The 22,599-nt window shown below is 47.0% G+C and overlaps 1 protein-coding gene across 2 annotated transcripts in view; it reads left to right on the forward strand.

Moving 5' to 3' along the window:
- The window catches only part of Homer2 (homer scaffold protein 2), a 102,433-nt gene extending 80,407 nt beyond the window's left edge, over positions 1 to 22,026 (forward strand). The window contains exons 4-9 of one of the 2 annotated variants that reach the window (XM_029480084.2): positions 1,590 to 1,682; positions 6,579 to 6,718; positions 10,895 to 11,051; positions 13,042 to 13,152; positions 14,102 to 14,182; positions 15,066 to 22,026. In XM_029480084.2, coding sequence (XP_029335944.1) covers positions 1,590 to 1,682; positions 6,579 to 6,718; positions 10,895 to 11,051; positions 13,042 to 13,152; positions 14,102 to 14,182; positions 15,066 to 15,254 — 771 coding nt within the window. In that variant the 3' untranslated portion in view covers positions 15,255 to 22,026. The remainder of the gene's footprint in view (positions 1 to 1,589; positions 1,683 to 6,578; positions 6,719 to 10,894; positions 11,052 to 13,041; positions 13,153 to 14,101; positions 14,183 to 15,065) is intronic. The other variant, XM_021167674.3, reaches the window with a different exon arrangement.
- The last annotated feature ends 573 nt before the right edge of the window (positions 22,027 to 22,599 follow it).

Consider the following 22,599-nt stretch of genomic DNA (forward strand, 5'->3'; position numbering starts at 1 on the left):
CATTATCTTTAAGTAATTCAATGGTCTAATGGCATACTGCTAATTAAACCCTTGCCTGTCAGTGACTCTGAGCCAGTAACTGGTGTGATTACCCTGTGACTTTAGGATTTTAAAAAGGATTCTCTAAGCGCTTACTTTAGATTATGTGTATGTGTGTGTCTGTGTGGGGGGTTATGTACTTAAGTGCAGTGCAGAGATTCCAGAAAAAGGAGTTAGGTCTAACTGGAGCTGAAGATACAGGTGGTTGTGAGCCATCTGACCTGGGAATGAGGAACCAAATTCAGGCCCTCTACAAGAGCGCTGTGCTCTCTTAACTATTGAGCTCTCTCTCTAGTCCTGACTTTATGATTTTTAAATTATAGAAATATAGGGCTGGAGAGATGGCTCAGTGGTTAAGAGCACTGACTGCTCTTCTAGAGGTGCTGAGTTCAATTCCCAGCAACCCCATGGTGGCTCACAACCATCTGTAATGGGACTTGATGCCCTCTTCTGGTATGTCTGAAGACAGCAACAGTGTACTCACATAAAACAAACAAACAAACAAATAAATCCTTTTAAAAATATAGCAATATTAAAACATTTTAAAAATAGAGAGCGTAGGGTAATAAACTGTGTATCAGCCAGATGTCTGTTACTTGTGTTGCTTAGTTTCCTCGTTGCTGTGACAAATGCAACCTAAAGAAGGGTTTCTTTTGGCTCCTGCTTTGAAGGTGTAGTCCCTCAGGGTAGCGTCTGTAGACAAGAAGCAGGGAGATGAATGCTGGCCCTCAGCTCTTACTGTCTCCCCTTAGCATCCCCAGATCCCAGCCCATAGGATGGAGGGAGTCTACGCTCAGGGTGGGTCCTCCTCCTCGGTAAAAGAAGTGCGCCTCCAAGGTGATTGCAAATCTAATCAAGCTGACCGCGAAGATTAACCACCACGTTAACATATTACCACGCTTCGCCTTTCTTGCTGAAGCATTTCAGAGCAAATTGTGTGATAATTAAAGATCTAATCATAGGCTGTTTATGGCATTTTGCTGTTTAGTACCTAAAGCTTCCCCCTAACATTTTAGGTGTCTGTTCTGTTGTTGCTACTGCTGTTCTGCCCTGGTGGTGGCAGCGTCAGTGTGACGGGATCTCATTGTTCATAAAGCAGGCTGCCTTAGACCTCTTTTTGTGGCATGAGCTGGCTTTGAACTTTCAATTCTCTCAGCGCAGCCTCCCAAGTTCTGGGGTTCCAGGTGTGCACACGGCTGCCGGCCTTATTTCCCTTTCCCCTGGCATGGCTTCCTCCTGTGAAGAAGCTGTAGCTCCTGTGATGTCTCTGTCTTAGTTACTGTTAATCAGAGGATTTTAAATGCGTGCTTCCTCTCAGTTACTGCATCCAGCTAGCATCAGTAACTCTGAAACTGGTTCCAGTCTGACCGTGACCGGTGTGGTGTTTATTGGAAAAAGGGATTTCTTATCTTTATTTCCTTTTAATGGCAGAATTTTTCTGCCATTTGTACAGAATTTATAGGCTTAACGTGAATACAAAATAATAAAGGTGGGTACTGGATATGGCCACGAATAAGATTAAAGTCCTAATAACCGTTCCGTATGGTCAGTTTGCAGAGAAGTTCCAGGAGGTAAGAGAAGCTGCCAGGCTAGCCAGAGACAAGTCCCAGGAGAAAACTGAGACCTCCAGCAATCATTCCCAAGTAAGTAAGTCATTTGTCCCTGAGATACATCTGGGTGTGATCAGTAATTGAGACTCCTCACTCCTTGTCACTCCTGGCAAGAAATGGGTAATTTTAGCAGCAGGGTCTTCTGAAGGCATTTTTTTTTCTTTTGACTATTAGCCTGCTCTCGGTGAGATACAAGTGACATGTTTTCATGAGACTTTGGAATGTCTCAGGTGTGGTACTGTATTTTTGACGGAAAGCCATTGATGCAGAATTGCCTGGTCCTGGCCCATGGAGAACTTCTGCAGTCACTGTGTTTAAAGGTCAGGGTGTGGCTTTGTGGCACAGTGCTCACTTAGCCTGCACAAGGCCAGGATTTAGAATGGGGCTTGGTTAGCGCACAAAGTTTGCGGTAAGACATTTCATGCTCCATCAGGGTCGGTGATTTCTTGAACTCTAGCAGCCTGGAGGACAGGCAGTGTATACATGTGAGTGGCAAGGCAGCGTGTTCACGGCTCATTGGGAAGTCCGTAGCAGGATGTTCCTCTTCACTAGGGAAATGTTTGATACCGGAGAGCTCCAAGCCTCTCCCTGTCTGAACAGAAGGCAGATTGAGGATGGTGTTCCCTCAGTTCTAAGTCTGAAGAGATCCCGTTTTGCCAGGATTTGAGACTTGTCTGTCTGCTTAAAAGCATGATAATGATGGCTATAAAGGACCCATTTTTAACTTGAAAGAAAAAGAAAAAGGCACCCGCATGCCTGCTGTCTTTATTGATGAGAAAAGGCTTAATCGTCGTGGAGGTGGGAACAGGGACAGGGGACTCCAGGAGCAGGACTGGGATTGGTTGAGAATGATGGTTGAGCCAGACAGCCTGGATGTCTGTCAGTCCTGCACACCTGTGCATCAGGGATGGAGATAAGTCTGGAGACACTGTGAGGTCTGGAGTCTTCGTTACTTATCATCCAGCTCATTAACCTGGTGGTCGGTAGCCTTCGCAGTTATTATAGGACATGAGTAAGATGTGTAGGTACTGAGGAAGGGTGTGTCCCACAAGGCTGCGGAGGGTGGGGGTTGGGGGTGGGAGCGGGGAGGATAGCTTAGCCTGGGTAGCTGTGCTGTAAGTCAGAAAGAGGTCAGCTCCAAGGAGAGAACCAGGAAGACTGGGTATCTGAAACAGTCATGTCTGACACTCAGGACTGGGCTCAGCAGGGGCCCCCAGGAAGGAGAAACCCCAGTGTCACACCCAGAGGTGGAGCAGAGTCACAGAGGGTGCCAGCCACCGGGGCTTGTATTTGCCAGCAGACTTGGAGGCTGGGGTGATTGGCACAGGCAGACCTAGGTCTCTAGACTTATACACCCACTGGGCTTGCCATAGAGACGATATTCCAGGAGGAGCTATAGACTGAATATATGCTAGGCTTCTGGTCGATGGGAACTTTAACTAGTCTCTGATCCAAGTGACAGCTTGATTTACTGTGATAATTATTGAGTAATCACATGAGATCTTGAAATGGAAATGTGGGTAGGAACTACAGTCATTTTTTTCATTTTTAAAAATTCTTCTGTATGTTTACTTGTGTGTGTGTCTGCATGTCATATACTGGGGACGGTGCCTGAGGAGGCCAATAGCCTCAGGTCCCCCGGGGCTGGAGTTGCAGGCTGTGATAAATCGCCTGATAGAAATCACAGATGCTAGCAATTGAGCCGGGCTCCTCTGGGAGAGGAATATGCATGCTTTGTCGTTGTTGTTGTTTATTTTTTGTTCTTGGGACAAGGTTTCTCTGTGTAGCCCTGGTTGTCCTGGAACTTGCTATGTAGACCAGGCTGGCCTTGAACTCAGAGATCCCCTGCCTCTGCCCCCTGAGAGCTAGGGCTAAAGGGCTGCTGCACCACTGTCTGGCTGTAATAGGCACTCTTAACCACTGAGCAGTCTCTCCAGCCCACACCCCACAATGGGCATTTTTAAAGGGTCCACTCACTCTGCAGAAATGGTTCCTGACGAAGAGAGTTCTAATACACTGCCTTTTCCTGAATACCACATTTTGTAGTGATAGCTTTATACTTAAATACCTTCATTTATCCAGAAAGTTTTGGCTTTACGATTATTTTATTGGATAAGCATACCTAAGACATTAGATAGAAATGAGGTTTTGTCTCCTAGCTTTAGTATTTACTCATCCTTCTGACGTGTGATTATATGTTTTCCTTTTCCTGAACCGTCAGCTGAGACTTTCCAATGAATGAGCACTCTGACCACCTTTTCCAAATAGTTGAAAATCTGAAAACCTAAACACCCAAGTTACAAAAACACTTATTGTAGGTTGTGTGTGTGAGAGACAGACAGACAGACAGACACAGAGAGAGAGAGACAGAGAGACAGAGACAAAAACAGAGGGAATAAAAGAAATACAACATAGCAGACTATTAAGACAGACAGACAGACAGACAGAAAGGCCCTCCTGACCTTTGGCTAGGATGCAGCTAGTAGTAGACTACTATCTAATATTGCCTAACAAGCACAAGGCTCTGGGTTTAAGCCCCGGGGCTGGAAACCAAGCACAGACTACATTCCATATCAACCACGAGATGGGCTGGTAATTTGTTACACATGTCAGGTACTTTTTTATTATTACTCCTTTTAACCTTTTAAGAAAATATTTTGAGAGTTGTGACCATTTCCTCCTGGTTTCCAGTATTCCTTTTCAAACCTGCTATAAACTGGAATATGCAGGAATATGCCCAAGGGATATTCCCGTTTCACCGAGGCTCATTCCCTTGACTCCTTACGGTTTGAGACAGCTATGTCTTTTCTACTTTTTTTCACTGACATAAATACCATGGTAATGAGCACTCCTGCCCACCTTTGATTGCTTCTCTGCAGGATAAATTCTGGATACGGAAACATGGTTGAGGTGTGGGCATTTAAAGTGCTGAGGTGCTCAGTGCTCTTAGCCCACAGCGACACTCAATGCCGACTCCCACCAGCAGTGAGGACGGGCTTTGCTTCCCACAGCTCACTGAGAAAATTTGTTGGTTTGACAGATGAAAAGTGTGTCTTCATTGGGTCTTCCCATTTTTAAATGGTTCCCATTCTTTTTTTCCTTTGTGTGTGTGTGTGTGTGTGTGTGTGTGTGTGTGTGTGTGTTTTGAGACAGGGTTTCTCTGTATAGCCCTGGCTGTCCTGGAACTCACTCTGTAGACCAGGCTGGCCTCAAACTCAGAAATCCACCTGCCTCTGTCTCCCAAGTGCTGGGATTAAAGGCGTGCACCACCACGCCCGGCCGACATGAAATGTTTTTATGCTTATTGATTATGTACATTTCTTCTTTTGTAGTTATCAATAGTCTTTCTTTACTTTTTGAAAAAGTATTCATATGTTGATTTCTAAGGGCTTTACAAGTTTTAATATAGTATTAACTATATAATAATATTTTTATTAATTCTTGGAGAATCTCACACAATGTATGCCTCCCATGTCCACCCCACATCCCCTCCCAACTTTTGTTCTTTTCTTTTCTTCCTTTCTCCCCCCGCCCCCCACCAAGTTTGGTCCATGCTGCCCCTAGACTCTTGGGTGTGAGACTGTGCACAGGAGCATGGCTAACCCACCAGGGACACACCCTTAAAGAGAACTGATTTTTCCTCTTCTAGAAGACATCAGCTCTCAGTAGCTCTTCAGTTAGGGGTGACAGCTCTTGAACCCCACCCTCCATGGTAGAATATTCCTGGCTGAACCATGTGCAAGGCTTGTTCAGACAGCCTCAGCTGTTGGCTTTGCATACTTTCTAATATGTGAAAATTTTAAACATATACTATATAATTATAGAATAGACTATGTAGTGAACTTCCATGACCAGTTGTTTTACTGTGGCTGCTACACCTACTCCCTATCCCATGTTTTAAAGGAATTCCAGGGTATCTGCATACGTCCAAAAATATTTTTTAAAAAAGAGGATTCCTGGGCCAGCGAGATGGCTCCCCAGGCGAGAGCCCTGGCCATGAACGCCCAGTGACCTAAATGACGTAAGATCAGTCCAAGGAACATGCGGTGGGAGAAGAGAATGGACGCCTGGAAGTTGTTCTCTGACCTCCACATACATACATGCACGTGTACACACACACACACAAATAAAATCATTTTAATTTTTTAAAAGTGACTCAAGATTTTCAACATGGAAAAGGTCTTTAAATTTTACATTTAATGCCTGCTGCATATATTTTCCCCAGGTTTCAGTTCGTGTTTTAGTTTTGTTTGCGGCTTCTCCTTTAGGTTAGTCAGATTTGTACACTATTCGTCCCACAGTGCCTCCGTTTGCCTGTGTGCCTGGTGGAGGCTAAATGAGGGCTGAGATCTTACTCCAGACCAGATGAGGTTCCCTCCTTGTGGCGTTTTACAGAAACCACTTCAGGATATTCATAAGAACGCTTAGCAGCATTGACCTAGCAAACACCCCTATCTGGTTCCTGTGTTTTTAATAAGTGTGTTCATCTAACTCTCCGTAGTCCCAGGATCTGTCCGTCACTCCTGTTTCTGACACTCTTTCTAGATCCTCAAGGACACTGAACTCCTTAGTCTCTGTTGTTTATAATTGTGACTTCTGTCCTGGGGTATTTAAGGAGATATTCAAGTTTGACAGGGATTGAACACAGGAAATAGGAAGGTAAAGTTTGAATTAACAAGCTCTGAGTGGTGACCCCAGGTATCACCTGGTCAGCAAATCACAACTTACCAATGCAGTGTGGAGCGTTCTGGGCCCTTCCGCCCCGTGATTGATTGTCTTGGTCAGCCTTTCTGCTGGTTAGTCTACACTGCACTCTGGTTCAATGAGTGGGTTTGTCCAGCCTCATAAGCTCATATTTTCTCGTTATGCCTAATTTGCTGCCAATGTAAGGACAAGCAGTAACATGTGAAGATAATTCACTTTGGCCAGGAATCTGGGTGTGAAACCCCATCTTCCACTCAGGCATCCAGCGTCAATGGCACAGACGACGAAAAGGCCTCTCACGCGAGCCCAGCCGACACTCACCTCAAGTCTGAGAATGACAAGCTGAAGATCGCGCTGACACAGAGGTGAGGTTGCTTCAGAACGCACACACACACACACACACACACACACACACCCCCCGCTCCCTGCACTGTGTTTCCTGAAAGCCGTTCCCACCAGGCAGGGCCCTGCTCAGAGCATCACATTCTGCCTCCTGGTCAGAGGAAGAGCAGATGGCTTCATCACCTGTCTGTCGGTGTCAGTGAGCGCGTATGAGCCTGTTGGTGCAGGGTGTGTGTGTGTACGGGAGATATAAATGTGAGTGTGTGTGTGAGAACCTGCTGGATCTCTAATTGTGTTTTGCTTTTGAAAGAGGAAGACTTACTTATTTATCTCTGACAAGAGAGAGTCTTAAACATCTTAAGAAAAATATGTAAGAGCCCAAGAAACAGTGCTTCTCTCTGAGGAGCCCACACCCACACTCTCAGGTGTGCCCTGTACCTTTATTAACCACTGTCTTTCAATAAACTCCAACTCTACTTTTAAAGAAAGTCTAAGAAATTATGAAAAAATAATATGAAATTACACACAAAATCAATAATATTCCTGTATATAAAAAAGATGGGGGCGTGGTGGCGCACGCCTTTAATCCCAGCACTCAGGAGACAGAGGCAGGCAGATTTCTGAGTTCAAGGCCAGCCTGGTCTACAAAGTGAGTTCCAGGACAGCCAGGGCTATACAGAGAAACTCTGTCTTGAAAAAAAGCAAAAAACAAAAAACAAAAAAACAAAAAATAAAACAAAAAAACAAAACAACAAAAAAAAAGATGGGATAGTATTTAAAGAAGAGTTTTTCCTTATAAAATTAACTAGAACTATAAAACACATGAGGATACAGCTGGTGAGAAATGTCCAGGGTGACAGGAAACAAATGGTGTTGGTGTTGTTTGGAAACAGGGTCTCAGCATGGGCAAGCCTGCAGCTCACGGACAGGCCTGCGGCTCACTCTGTACCTGAGCATAGCTTTGAACTCCGGGTCTTCCTGCCTCTGAGTCACAAGTCTGGGATCATAAGTGTGCATCACTCTAAAGTGATTTGGGGGGGTCACAGATAAATAATTTAACATATATTTCTTGCCTTTAAAATTTTGTATGGGGGAAGAAAGAGGGACAACATTTATGGAGACCAGAGAGGTGACTTGACACTTAAGGGTGCTTGCTGCTCTTACAAAGAACAAGTTCCATTGCCAAATACCACACGGGGTAGCTCATAACTGCCTGTAATTTCAGCTGCAGAGAGCACCGGCACACATGCAGTATGTATGCACATGTGCACACATACGGACTCACGCACAGTGCACACACACAAATACACAAATCCTTAAAAATACTTATAGCTAACACATAGTTCTACATACTTATTACATACAGTGTGACATCAAATAAATAAAATATGTGGTGTTCACATCAGAGTCAGCAGTCCTTCACGTCAAACACAGGCAGCCTTTCACTGGGAGTCGTGAGGAGCTGTCTAGTTTGCAAGATACTAGTTTCTTCTGTGTGGCTCTGCACATTAGTGTGATCGCCACAGTGATATCAAGAAGACTTAAATTTTAGATGACATCACAAGCCATTCTGTGTTCCTGGGCCTTCAGCCTTGGCTGAGGCCTTCAGCCAGATGCCCCCAGTCTCCTCTTCCTGTCTAGGAAGATTCTCTCACCAGACTTCCCCACGTTAAGACCCATGTCACCTCCAGGCCCATCCTGTCTGGATTCTCCCACTGGACTATTGAAACTAGGCCCAGTTAGTGAAGTGACTCCCTGCCAGAGGTCACATGGCTAAATGCAAGCCTTCCTGTCTCACAGCACTGCCTCCTTTGCACATATCTCTGTGGGTACAGTCTCTTCAGCCAGCCCCAGCCTCAGCTGGAGCCCCCTGCACCTCCAGAGGGCTGCCAGCTCAGCATCTGCCCCAGCTCAGTATCTGCCCCAGCTCGGCATCTGCCCCAGCTCAGCATCCTGGATGCTCTATGGAACTTGATTCCTGTGAGCTGACCTAGAAATCCCAGAAAGCACAAGAGATGCTCAGACCCCACCTTCTGCATCTGGAAGCCAACTCTCTCTGAGATGCTTCAGGGACAAAACTGACCAGTCTCTTCTCTTGCCAGGTGACTGTGAGGACTATTTTTGGTTGTGTAAGTCACAGTGGGATGCCCCAATGAAAATATTCCAACCCTAAAAATAAATGTTTTCAAATCCAAGTCCAGTGAAAGTGAGTCTAAGGAAAAGCCGTGAAGCCATTTTCCTAAATCGGCTTAATTCTTAGTTGTCTCCTCTAAAAGTCATCAGATAAAGACATTTTACTGTTTTTTTTTTTAATTCAGTACGTGGCATTTAAAACTGAGAGCACACAGTTCCCCATCACATCATAGATTCACGAGGCTGCAGGTAGAAAGATAACATATTGTTCAGATATAGTTGTATATATTTAATTTTTTTTCTTTAAGTCTTTAGAAAAGGGATACTCCTTTTCTTTGTGTGGGCAAAATTTTTCTTTGTGTATGGCACTTGAATGAGTGTGTATGTGTGTGTGTGTGTGTGTGTGAGCACGCATACGTGTGTGTACGTGTGCACATGGGTATGCTCAAACAGTACAGGGCAAAAGACAGCATTATATGTTGTTCCTTAAGAATCATCTCCCGGGCTGGAGAGATGGCTCAGTGGTTAAGAGCACTGACTGCTCTTCCGAAGGTCCTGAGTTCAAATCCCAGCAACCACATGGTGGCTCACAACCATCACAGTCACCTGGCAAGAGAAGAGACTGGTCAGTTTTGTCCCTGAAGCATCTCAGAGAGAGTTGGCTTCCAGATGCAGAAGGTGGGGTCTGAGCATCTCTTGTGCTTTCTGGGATTTCTAGGTCAGCTCACAGGAATCAAGTTCCATAGAGCATCCAGGATGCTGAGCTGGGGCAGATGCCGAGCTGGGGCAGATGCTGAGCTGGGGCAGAAGACAGCTGTCTGAAGACAGCTACAGTGTACTTACAGATAATAATAAATAAATCTTAAAAAAAAAAAAAAGAATCACCCCCTGTGGAGAGGCAGAGACAGAGCTGACTTCCTGTGTGTTTCTGTGTGTGTGGTGTATGCGCGTGCATGTGGGTGTGTGCACCTTACATGTACATAGAGCCACAGCTTCTTGCTGAATCTGAAGCTCGCCATTTGTCTGGTCTGACTCTGCATCCAGTTTCTGTAGTCTGTCTGCCTCCGCCGCTCAGAGCCAAGGTACAGGCATGTGTGGCCCTGCCCAGCTTTTACATGGGCGCTGTGGACTTGAACTCTGACCCCTCACTTTGATGACAACCATTCTTATCCAGTGACCCCTCTTTCACCTCCTTTTTGTTGTTTTGTGTTGTTTTGTTTGAGACAGGGTCTCCCAGGAACCTCGACTGTCACTTACAGAGATCCGCCTGCCTCTGCCCCTCCAGTGCTAGGATTAAAGGTGTGCACCACGGTGCCTGGCTCCTGCTTTGTTTAGTTTGTTATGCTTTGGTTTGGTTTTTGTTTTGAGACAGGGTCTCTCACTTGACCTAGAGCTCACCCCTCATCTACCCTGGCCAGCCATCAAAGCTAAGAGCTCCTCCCACTTCTGCCTCCCAGCAGGGATCACAGGCATGCACAGCTGCCCCTGGAGTTTTACATCAGTGCTCTAAGTCCAACTCAGGTCCTTGTGCCCCTTACAGACTGAGCTGTCGCACGGCCTGTCAGTAGAACTTCCGATGGGTTTGTCCTGTCCAGCTCTGATCCGTTGGCTTAGGTCACATTCAGTGCTGTGACTATCCGGTTAAAACAAGGGAATGAAAGCGCGTGTGTGTGTGTGTGTGTGTGTGTGTGTGTAAGGGGAATGAGTGACAACCAAGGGAAGCCTGGTTGCTTTTCTTTGAAAGGCCTTCTTCAACAAGCACTGAGGTCAAAGCTGAGACAGGATTCAGTGTGAGCTCTTAAGAACAAATCTTCCCAGTTCCTCTTCTAAGGCAACTTTTAAATAAAAGGAGTGGGCAAAGTGACATGTTCACACCGGAGAGACCCCGGTCCCTCCTGGCAGTCTGTGTGAACACCCAACATGAGAGAGCTGACTGGTAGAGGAGAGTTTGAACTTCCCTCGGGTGGGCCAAGGGGATGGCCAGCTTCCCAAGCCTCATCAGATGGAGGTGCCAAGGTGTGATGGACACCACTCCTAATCTCTGTCACTGCCCGTCACCCCTCCAGTGCTGCCAATGTGAAGAAGTGGGAGATGGAGCTGCAGACCCTGCGGGAGAGCAATGCCCGGCTGACCACAGCGCTGCAGGAGTCGGCGGCCAGCGTGGAGCAGTGGAAGCGGCAGTTCTCCATCTGCAGGGACGAGAATGACAGGCTCCGCAGCAAGGTGGGCCTCGGCAGCCAGCGGGACAGAGGGCCTGGCCGACTGGAGCTGGCAGAGGAGATGGGCCGCCGGAAGCTCTTGTCCCCTCTCTGCCTTCACCCCACAGGCAGGAGAGAGACATTTTATCTCCCCCTTCAATGTCCCATCATCCTGCCTTTCTTGGTAGGACTTCAATCATGAAAATTATTGACTTTTATTTCCTGTTGCTAAGGAAAAGATAACTGAGCCAGAAATCCTATCAAGGGCCCCCCCATCCCCCCGCTAGGCTGGCCTTCTGCTGGAGGTGGGCTTCCCACGGCATCTCTGTGGCTTGGGCTCTCCAGGATAGGGAAGGGAACCTGAGGACAAATGAGAAATTGGTCCAGGAAACTCTGAGTATGTTTCCACAGAGACCCTGCTCCCGTCCAAATCATTATTTCTAAAAATGTAAATTTGGAAGCCAAAGGAGTAATATGTTTGGAGGGGAGAAAGGTGGGTGCTGGCTGCTGAGTGACACTCTCCGTTGTGCGACACTCTCCGTTGTCCTTCTCTGATGACTGAGGGTTTAGGTTTTATTCAAATTATCCCTGTAGCCATCTCTAACGTCTCTCTCATCTGTTGTTCTGCAAAGCATTGAGATGGTACTGTGAGATGCTCAAGGGTGCCCGTGCAGATGTCCTCAGGTTTCTGTTTAGACCATGATGCATGAGCCCATTAACCCCTGAGTGTGAGTACACAGGGCTTCAGAGAACGCTCCATAAGTACAGGATTTCGGGGGACATGTTTCTTGACCCACGTATATCCCTTGCCCTAACTGGCCCAGGCAGAGCCACTGTGGTGTGGCCCCACGTCACCACCTTCCTCTGGCACTGACTGCCCACAAAGCTGCCTCTTGTCATTTTTATTTTCCATCCCTATGATGAGTGTGCTGACAGCCAGGGCATCAGGCCAGCTGCTGACTCTGCATGCTCCTGTCTGAGCTCTGGCCGATCCTGCCTGCCGGAGGGATTGATTGCTCCTCCTTTTCCAGCAAAGGATGGAATTTCTCCCCCTAGTCTGAGTGTGTTAGCCAAAGGCAGTGCTGAGGAGTGGGCTAGCATTACCCAGTGGGGGCTCCCCAGGAGGGGGTGGGTCTCCCTCAGAGGAGCTCTTCAGGAACTTGATTCCCAGGCTAGAGGTAGAAGCTGGGACTCGGTGTCAGTTGGGACGGATGGTTTAGGTCCTGGGGTTGGTGCAGCTACAGAGAAAGGCCTCATGTCAAAGACTGGCATCGTCTGAGTGTGGCAGAGTGGTGTGTCTGCTTTTGGATAGGATATTGGCTCCACTCCCGCCCTCCACTCTGCACACACATTCTAGTTTCCAAGTAATGCTGAGCAGTTGATGACGGTGTCAGGATACGAAGGCTCTGTTCTGTTATTCTGCTTGGTCATCCTTTCTGTGGGCTCAGACCCAGGAAAAGATGCAGTCCTGGAGTTTGCCCATCAGCCTTGAAGACGACACTCCACTCACACCACTCCCCAGCCAGGACCCTTCTATGTGGGGATCATTTGCTCTTCAGTGACTGAGATATTTTTGGTTTCTCTTTGGTAGTTCCTGTACAGTGACACTGCTAAATTCCCTAGTTGGCTATCTTAGACCCTTGAGATGAAACCAAGTAATCCAGGACATGACTTAAATGATATAGAAGCCATTCTTGGGAGGAACCGATCGATTCAGGGGACATCTGACCTGTGATGACCCTTAAAGCAAACCCGAATCTACTTGAATGTGGTCATAAGAGAGATGCGGAAGACTGGCACATAGGCTGGGCTTCATGACTTACCGGCCCTCCTGAGATTAAGTAAGGAATCTCAAATCTCGGGCAGGCAGGGGCAAACAGCACACAGGAACTGCATGATGTCTATCGAGGGCTGTATTTGGTGGCTTACTTGATAAGAAATTATAAATGTCATCATGGCAAGCTCGAGCTCAATGGCTAAAGTAGCACTGTGGCCTAACTGTCCCATTCTTTAAGATCGAGGAGCTGGAAGAACAGTGCAGTGAGATAAACAGGGAGAAGGAGAAGAACACACAGCTGAAGAGGAGGATCGAGGAGCTGGAGTCAGAGGTCCGAGACAAGGAGATGGTGAGTAATGAGGTCTGAGCAGGGCCCCGGGTGTCCCTGGCCTGGCATAGCAACCTCTGTGATCTCTGCTCAAAGCAGGACAGGCGACCTGGGACTCTGGCACCTGCCTGGACTCCAGAATGGAGAATCAGGGCTTGCACCATGGTTCAGCTTTCCCAGAGCCTCACAGGCCACTTGCATCCTTCTTTTTACAGCATCCAGAGTGAACCGAGGGTAGTGGATGGAGCTCAGTAGGTAGAGTGCTTGCCTAGTATTCATAAAGCCCCGGGGTTTGATCCCTGGGACAGTGTGAGTCACCATGGTGGCCCATACCTATAATCCCAGAGCTCCCAGAGCTCGTAGAAGCAGGAGGATCAGGAGTTCAAAGGCCATCTTCATTAAGGCCAGCCTGGGATACAGGAGGTGCTATCTGGGAAAAATTAAGGAAAGATTTCCCAAAAGCCCTAGCCAGTCTCACAGATCACCGGCCTGCAGAAGCTGAGTTCTGCTGTCAGGCTCATGCAACTAGACTTTCTGTTCTCAGTCATTTATATTCTGGGAGACAGGAAGTGAAGCGCACAGCACTGGGACATGGGCAAGTCAACAAAACCTCCCCAGGCCTCAGTTTTTACCATGACAAAGCAGCAATTGTAAAACTATGGGCCATTTTACAGTGCGTACAAATTTCATGTGGTGATGTAGCATATACTGCATTCACCCGTACAGTCATACGGTGTGTCAGAATAGCATCCCTCCATTGTTATTCAAGTGAGCAAGACAGGTTCCCAGAGCAGCACCCACTAGTGCACACACAAGTCAGCAATTTTCAAGAGTATGCTTTAAAATCAATTCTCTCTCTCTCTCTCTCTCTCTCTCTCTCTCTCTCTCTCTCTCTCCCTCCCTCCCTCCCTCCCTCCCTCCCCCCCCCCCGATCTCTCTGTGTGTCTTTAAAAATGTCTGTCTCCCTTAGGAGTTGAAAGATCTCAGAAAACAAAGTGAAATCATACCTCAGCTCATGTCCGAGTGTGAATATGTCTCTGAGAAGTTAGAGGTAAGGGTGTGCATTGGCCCTGAGGTGATTGGCCTAGCCCTAACCCCTCCATTCCCTCTCATGTACATTCATACATGGTCAAAGGTGGATTTCCGCTTATGAACTGCTAGTGATGGCAGAGCACCCGTGTGTGTGGGGAGGTGGCTGCCTTACCAACTTACACAAAGGTTCTGTGCACAGCCAGAGTGTGGGTGATAGTTTCTTACTCACAGGAAACCCCTGTGGAACCACAGCCAGTGAGGAGGAGCACGGAGTGGCCCGGGTGTCTGGACAGGGTCAGGTATAAGCCCACCTTGGCCTCTTCTAGCTCTTGCTGGAGTGCTGACTATAGACTGGCCTTCCTCATTACCATCTATAAAACGAGGGTTTTTCTTCTCCTCCTCCAGTGGATTCCTCACTCCAGTCCTCTTGACCTACACAAGGGACACTTTATTGAATTTCACAACCCCAGGACTGCATTGATAACGAATTTCTGGGCACATGTTCAAGAAAGTCCTAGTTCTAGCACCACAGAATAAAGCTTTTTCATGGCATTAAGAGTCCTCTCTCACAAAGGATGAGAGGTCATCGAGAAGTTAGGAAAGCAAGCCACGTTCACTGTCTGTCTGTCCTGGCTTTGATAGGATATAAACGAAAGGACGGGGCCTCCGATTTCTGGTTCTCTGTTGGAACTTCTGTGAAGCCCCCTTGAGCAGGACTCTGCATTCTGCATTTCTGGTTGCTGCTGGGGTGTTCAGACCTTCTAATCCTCTAGGGAAAGCACCAGGTGGCCCTCTTTCTGACTTGAGTGGTGAGCGTTTGTTGGGGTTCAGGTGTTTTCAGTGATGGTTCCATCAGTCACTAGATGGAACCTTCTAGATCCTTCTCCCTTTTGTCTCATCAGGCGGCCGAAAGAGACAATCAAAACTTGGAAGACAAAGTGCGGTCTCTAAAGACAGACATCGAAGAGAGTAAATACCGGCAGCGCCACCTGAAGGGGGAGCTGAAGAGCTTCCTTGAGGTGCTGGACGGAAAGATCGACGACCTCCATGACTTCCGTCGAGGACTCTCCAAGTTAGGCACAGATAACTAGGGCAGGGCAGGGCGGAGCCCAGCTCTGGAGTGGCAGGTGTGTGTGAGAGGTGCAGTAGACGTAGGACATTCTCCATTTGCTTCTGTAAATGCAGGTGCGTTCTGTCTGTCTCCAGACCAGTTGTGCCGTCCGCTCACTCCTCCAGAATAGGAAAGCTCTCGCTTCTCTGGCTTTGTGAGGTCGTGGACAACTGGAAGCTTCTGACTCAGGAATCCAGAACTTGGTCTACCCCAGCCGTTTATGCAGTCAGGGCAGCGATGTTTAGATCTTCCCTTAAGGGCTGTTGCAACCCTATGAACGGGATGGGGGAAGTATTTTCTAACCCAAGTACCATTATCCTTTACAACAGGCCCTCGGGTGCCTTCTGCTGCGTGGCATTCAGTGTATGTGACTCTCCAGCAGGTTCTAGACCACTGGCACGTGGAGGGAGCATCTTTTCCCAGTATGCATTTTGTTGCTCTAGCAGATGTGACATGACATTGTCAACCACAAAGTTCACACTCAAAAACTGCACAACTGACTTACTCAAAAAGAAATCATTGTAAAAAAAAATGTTTTAAGTAAATACACTATTTTGGGTTGGAGCACATTCACAGTTACCCTTGGCTGCCTGTGACCTTTGGGCTGTAGGTCAGACATACCTACTTGAAAGGAGCCATTTAGTGGAGACTTATCTAGAGGGAAGATAAACCAGAAGTCTTGGGTTGTGCGCACTGACAGGGAATGACTCCTTCCTGCTAAGACCCATCCTCCCCTGATTTATTGTGATTGCAACAATGTTCTTGTTTGTTTGGATTTTTTTTTGTTTTTTTTTGTTTGTTTGTTTGTTTCTGATTTCAGAGCAGATGCTTAAGCTGTGGGAACAGAATGCAGGGAGGGTGTCTAGCGGAGTCTGGGCACTTAATAGGTGCTTAATAAACATTTGTTCAATTAAACATTTAAGTAGAACTTAGTGTTTTAATCAAACCACACAGCAGAGTTCAGACCCTTGTTGAAGAACACATCATCTTTGTTGAGCTGAAGTAATTCTCAGAAATGAGTGCAGTTTGCTGTACTCAAACCTAGACCTGGCTCTGAGGCCCAGACTGTGGCAGTGTCCTCGTCATAGACGACTCTGAGGCCCTCCTGCAGGGACCCCAGCCACGATCCTGGAGGGCATTGCCTTTGGGACCTTCCTTCTCTTCCAGGCAGAGGGCCTGGAGTTGGAGACTTTCTGGATACCGGGAGAGCATAGTATAGGAGCTAGCCTGGGCTTAGAAGACAGGCTGGGCTTCTTGGGTTTGAACAATACAAAGCCATCCTTCATGCCATGAGGATGAGAGCCCCTCAGGTGGCAGCTTAGCCTTAGAGACAGAGACGCTCCCCCCAGGTCTGCCTTTCCTTTCCCAGTTCCTGCTAAGGAAGGGCCTGCAGCCAAAAAGCTCTCTGCTCACAGAGAACTTCCTAGCAGAACCATTGGACTTTCAGGTCCACAGGCATTCCTCCTTAGGAGAGTTTGCACACAGGAGGCAAGGTGTGTTAACCCTGACCCCCAACACTTCAGAATGCCTTGGGCAAGGGAAACATTGGTTCCCTACCCGTCTAAGAACCCTCTAGATGTATCCACATGGGATCAGAAATTCTTCCTCCTGAATGAGAAAACAGCCTGAGGATGGGGCTAGGGTCAGCACGTTCAAGACCCAGGCCCTGTGGTGACTTCCAAGTCCTCATCTTTCCTTGCAGTGGCTGACGAGTCACTCTGAGCAAGGAACTCAACTGGGACAAAAAAAGGAAGGAAGGCTGGTGATGTGGAAGGCTGAGTTCTGTTAGGGGGTGACCCCATCAAGTTGGGATGTTTTATACAACAGAGTGGTCACCTCTGATGTAATTCAGCCCAGGGTGCTGCCGTTCCCCACAGCTCCCAATAGTTCTCAAGTCAGTAGCAGCTGCTACTGGTGCACCAAGAGAACATAGACTGGGTTAGCTATGGCCCAGCATGGGCTAAGGGGAACTCTTCTTAGGCCACCCCAGCCCCTTTGCCTGCCAGCAACCTGGACACATGGCTCCCAAGAGCAGTGGACACTGGGGCTGTCAGCTCAGGCTTCAGATGAGCTTCCATCTGCAGGAGACATTATCAGTGGAAGGAGCTCTCGGCTGGCTGGAGTATGATCTGGTGACATGACCATATGAGGACACTTGCTAAGGCTACTGAACTGGAAGTGTAGAACGTTCTAGAAGTTATGAGCCCAGTGGGCTGGCTGTAAGGTTGAGACCCATGACCCCTGTTGTTAGCACTGGAGGGTTTGGCAAGTTTCTAATAGCCAGTAGGTGGGGGAAATAGTTTTTGTACTCTTGGGTTCAAGCAGCCCCCAAACTGTCACAGCCCATGATCCTAAGACACTAGGATGCCCCTGAAGAGTGATTTAGGCTCCACAGCTAAAGCCCCAAACAAGCACAGAACCTCCCTTTCATCTGCTTCCTCTAAAGACATCATGATTCTTTGTTTTCTTTCTTTTTAAGAACAGTCCTGGCCCAGGAATGGCCTGGAAGGTCAACAGTAGGCTGGCCCTGTCTGCAGCCTCTGCCACTGTAAAAGGTAGACTGTACGGCGCAAATGACCCACTGAAATTGTTCCGTATCCACTCACACTAGTGGGACATACCTCCATTTTTTCTGATGTCCAGCCTAGTCTTAGGACTGTTGTTGTAGCCTCAAATCCCATGCAGATGGTGTGAGCTGTTTTGCCCCAGCAATTACGGCCACAGAGTGATGCCTGCAGAGCCTGGTGTCGATGAGCTCTGGCCTTAGCATCTCTGAGACTAGCAGTCTGCACCTTGCTTAGCTTACATTCTGAAGCCATCCACATGGAACCTAAAAGAGGCCAAGAAAACCTCAGAGCCCTTGAGCCGTGATCCACATGCATTTCTGGCATGAGCTGGGGTAGGGCGGTGCCTAGGAATGAGAGACCACTGGAGGGAAGGATTGGGAGAGAAGAAACAGCCCGTGCTTGACCTCTGATCATCTCCTTCCATTGCTTCTCCCCAAGAGCTGTCACTTTAGACCTTAATTGGGTGAGAGAACTTGGCAGAAATTATCAACAGGAAGTGGAAGCAGAGTAGCCCAGAGTAACCCAGCTGTGGCCAGCAGCTTGGGCTCTTGGGTCTCCTGGACCTTGATCCACTGTTCTCCCATGAGCCATATTGTTACTCTCCCTTTGGTGTCCCTTAGATGCCAAGAAGAAATAAATAATCCTCTGCCCTACTAAAAGCATGTTGCAACTATATTAATTGGAGTGTGTGTCCACAGCAAGGAACAGCCAACAGGGACAAGGCAGAATTGTCCACCATACACAGTAAGGTCTGTTTCCTTTGATTCTGCTCTTTAGGGATCTCTTCAATGATCTCTGTGCTTGGAGAGGCCAGTTTGGTGGAACACTGTCTGGCTATGAATTCTTTGCTGATGACTTTAATGAAGGTCCACTCACGTTTTTAAAGAGGGGAGGAGGCCTTTGATGGCAGAGACATAAACAGGAGCAGAACAGACAAGCCACAGTTGGGGAGGTGCAGACTCATTCCAGTGCCTAGAGCAGTTTGCATGCATGACTGGCTGTCCATAGGGGGAGCTGCTCTCCAGCCTGCATGCTCCACAGACACAGCCTTAAGCAGCATGATGGCAGGTGCAGGTACTGCATTTGATATGAGTGTGAGAGAACTCACATGCAGCCCAAAAGCATCACAAGCAAGCCCGCTTGGCAGGGGCTCTTTCTATAGCCAAGACCCCTGCAGACACCAGCGGCGACTGTGAATGAGACCCAACTTAGACCTCATGTGCAGCCAGGTGTGTGCTTGGAAACTGGGCGGTCTGGGAGGAGCTCAAGCCATGCAGCTCTTCAGGGAGCACCAGCCACTGCCCTTTGCTGGTAACTGAAGTGGGTCACTAGAAGTTACACTCGCTCAATTCTTGGGAACACCACTGGATTTTGAAGCACTCGCAACATAAGGCGGAAGCTTTCAATTCAATGTCCACACATATCTGGAATGATCGCCATGATCTAAATAGACCATGACTTCTGAATACATGGCTTCCCTCAAAGAAACAGACTGTATTCTGGGGACAGTGGGTGTGACGGCATGGAGGTGGAGCCCTAAATAGAAGTGTGAGCTATTTACATGTCTTCTCCTTACAACTTTCTAAAGAATATAAATCCCTCTTTAAAAACAAGCCTGGCAAGAAGGTGACTTTGGTAGGAATTTTGAGCTGTATGAAATGTTCGTGTGTGTGTGTGTGTGTGTGTGTGTGTATGAGAGAGAGAGAGTATGTATATGTGTGTGCGCATGTGCATGGGCACTGGGGGGAGGAAGCATCAGGAAAAACCAGAGAAACAATTAGGAGGAATTCAACCATAACTTCATAACCAGGAGTCATTGAATATTTTTGGTGGTGATGGTGAATGTTCTGGAATCCGCTTACAGGACTTTGTGGGGCTTTAGGTTTGTGTGAAATTGTACAGTTCTCTTTGACAGTGTAGCACTTGCTGTGGAGTGGCCTCTGAGCCACAGAGACCCCTGCAGAGGCCCACGTGGACCACAGCGGAGTCCAGGCTTGCCAGCTCTGTCAGGAGAGCCGCAGGACTGATACCTCGCAGATGTTAGGGACGCGTTGATGCCTCTCTGTCCTGTACCAGGTTTGATAGGAAGGCCTGACTGTCACTCCATTGTGACAGTGGATGTGACGGTAGGAAGATGTTTCTTACATCTCCACAAGAGCTTAATGCTAACTATGGATTGGATAAGCAAATTATTTCATGAGTCATTTTTTTTCTTTTTAAATGCTTTTTTGGAATATAAGTAATAGATAATTTTTTAAAAAATGAAATTAAAGATAAAAGGAACAAAAAAAAATCACCTATTGTTCCACGGTCTGATTGTAACCACTGTTAACCCACCCCAGGGGGTCTTCAGCATCCCCATCCGATTGTAACACTGTTAACCCATGTGAGTCTTCAGCATCCCTGTCTGATTTTAACAGTTAACCTGAGTGGCTCTTCAGCATCCAGCTTGCTTTTGTTCCTTTCCATGAAATCTCCTGGTCTCATGCACACCCTTCTAATAACTCACTTGTCTCCTTTCACACCTCTCTATCGGTGAGTCCGTAACTCCTACTTTTTAACAGCTGTGTAACAGGTCAGTCCTTTGAGAGTTAAGCTGTTTCCAGTTTTCTACTCTTGTAGTCAGGACACAGTAACATGGTTCTGGCATCTTTGTAAACCCTTTAGAGTATTTGCTTAGACTAAATTTCTAATATTAGCCTTTTCTGACCTCCAAACCCTGGTTCCTTTCCTTCCTAAACATGTGAGAGAATCTACTCACTGGCCCCTCGGTGGTCAGCTATTCGGGGCCCTGGGAATAATTCTGGTCAATGATGTGAGCAGACATAGTATCTGAAACTCTAGCCAGGACTGTGGAGTGTGCCATGCATGACTTCAGTGTCTCTGATCCTTAGCCTTAGCAAATGGTAACTTCCCGGGGTTAGGGCTTCTCCCAGCCTAGGTTCTTGAGTGACTGTAGGGGACAGGTCCTCTCACCCTACCCTACCTGCCATTGACACAGACATGTGGCTCACACAAAGATAGACCTTATAGGTTTTACCACTGGGATTCCAGGGCTGATGATTTGCTGCAGCATAACATAGCCCTATTTTAACTAATAAAAAAGGAAGCATGCACGTTTTTAGGATTTTAAACATAGCATTTCAAATTACCTTTCAGAAATATGTGTGTCCCCCCACCCCCAACTATACCTCTGCTCGCCGCGTCTGTGAGCACCGTGCTCCCTCTAGCTCTGTCATCATCATGGGGGCAGGAGCTAAGAAAGTTACATTTTTGTTTTTATTAAAATATGTTCCTCATTAGCAAATGAGACCTGCCTGCCTCTGCCTCCCAAGTGCTGGGATCCAAGGTGGGAGCCACAGCCTGGCTTCAGGCCTGCTTTCTTATAAGGTCTTTAGTGGTTTCATTCATTCCTTTTTAAAACAGGACTACTACACAAGTTCTACTTGTGCCTGATAATCAAGAGAGCAGAAGAGAGGTTATCAGATCTCTGGAACTGGAGCTACAGACGGTTGTGAGCTGCCATGAGCGTGCTGGAAGTCAAACCAGGCCCTCTGCAAGTACAGCTAATACTCTTAACCACTGAGCCATCTCTCCAGCCCTCAGCCCCCCTTTTGTCTGCTTTTTATTTATTTATTTATTTATATTTATTTATTTATTTATTTTGAAACAAGGTCTTAACCATATAACTGTGGCTAGCCTGGAGCTCCTGTGTAGACCACACTAGCCTTAAATTTGTGGCAATCCTCCTGTCTCAGCCTTCTAAGAACTGGAATTATAGGCTTGCTCCACCACATATAGCAGTCTCACTGATGTCAAAGTTTTTTTCATAAATATTATAGAGGTTAAAGTTGTATCATGGCCTTCAGAGAAATTCTTACACATTAAGAAGAATCCATTTTAGTCTTTCCCTTTATAGTTAGTTCTCTGCTGTCACAATTGTGAACGCTTTTCCGATTCTAATCCCAGCCTACTCTGTTCATCAGCGTGTTGCTCTTGTACATTCATTCCCCCTTTCAGCTGTGGAGTCTCTGATCTCAGCCAGGCGTGGTGGAATTCTTATAATCCCAGTAGCTGGGAGGTGGAGGCAGGACGATCAGCTGCATAGAAAGTTTAAGAGCCAGCCTGGGCTACAGAGACCCTGTCTCAAAAAAAAAAAAAAAGACAAAACAAAAACAAACAAAACAGCTTTAAATCCCAGTACAAAGGAGACAGAGGCAGGCAGATCTCTGTGAGTTTGAGGCCAGCCTGGTCTACATGGTTAAGTCCCAGACCAGCCAGGGCTGCACAGTGAGAACTTGTCTCCAAAACAGAATAAAACAACAAAACAAAACTACCCTTTTATGCTATTCCTAATATATTTCTAAATTGCACCAATACTGTTTTGGGGAAAAATGACCCTTTCTCCACTGACATCAAATTGCATTTTATGTCCCCCACCCTTCTAGGTGTGTGAGCATGCCACACTTACCTGTCGTCTGTGTACTCTAGTGCTGGGACTATAGTGTCTGTGTACTCTAGCGCTGGGACTATACTGTTTGGTAATCCTAACTTTAGGTTTAAAATCCCCACTAATGATTTTTTTAATTTCCTAGTTTATTATATATTCTAATATTTCCAAAAGAAATTCAGGGGCTATTTTGTAAATTTTTGAATCATTGGAAATTGGATTATATACTATTTCTATCTTACAAGAGAAGTAACATCTTTATAACCTCTTTTGTTTCACTAAATTTATAATGTTCAGTCTATTTTTTA

This window comes from Mus caroli, unplaced genomic scaffold (assembly GCF_978045245.1).
Source record: "Mus caroli unplaced genomic scaffold, Mus_caroli_1 scaffold_8, whole genome shotgun sequence".
Lineage (NCBI taxonomy): Eukaryota > Metazoa > Chordata > Mammalia > Rodentia > Muridae > Mus > Mus caroli.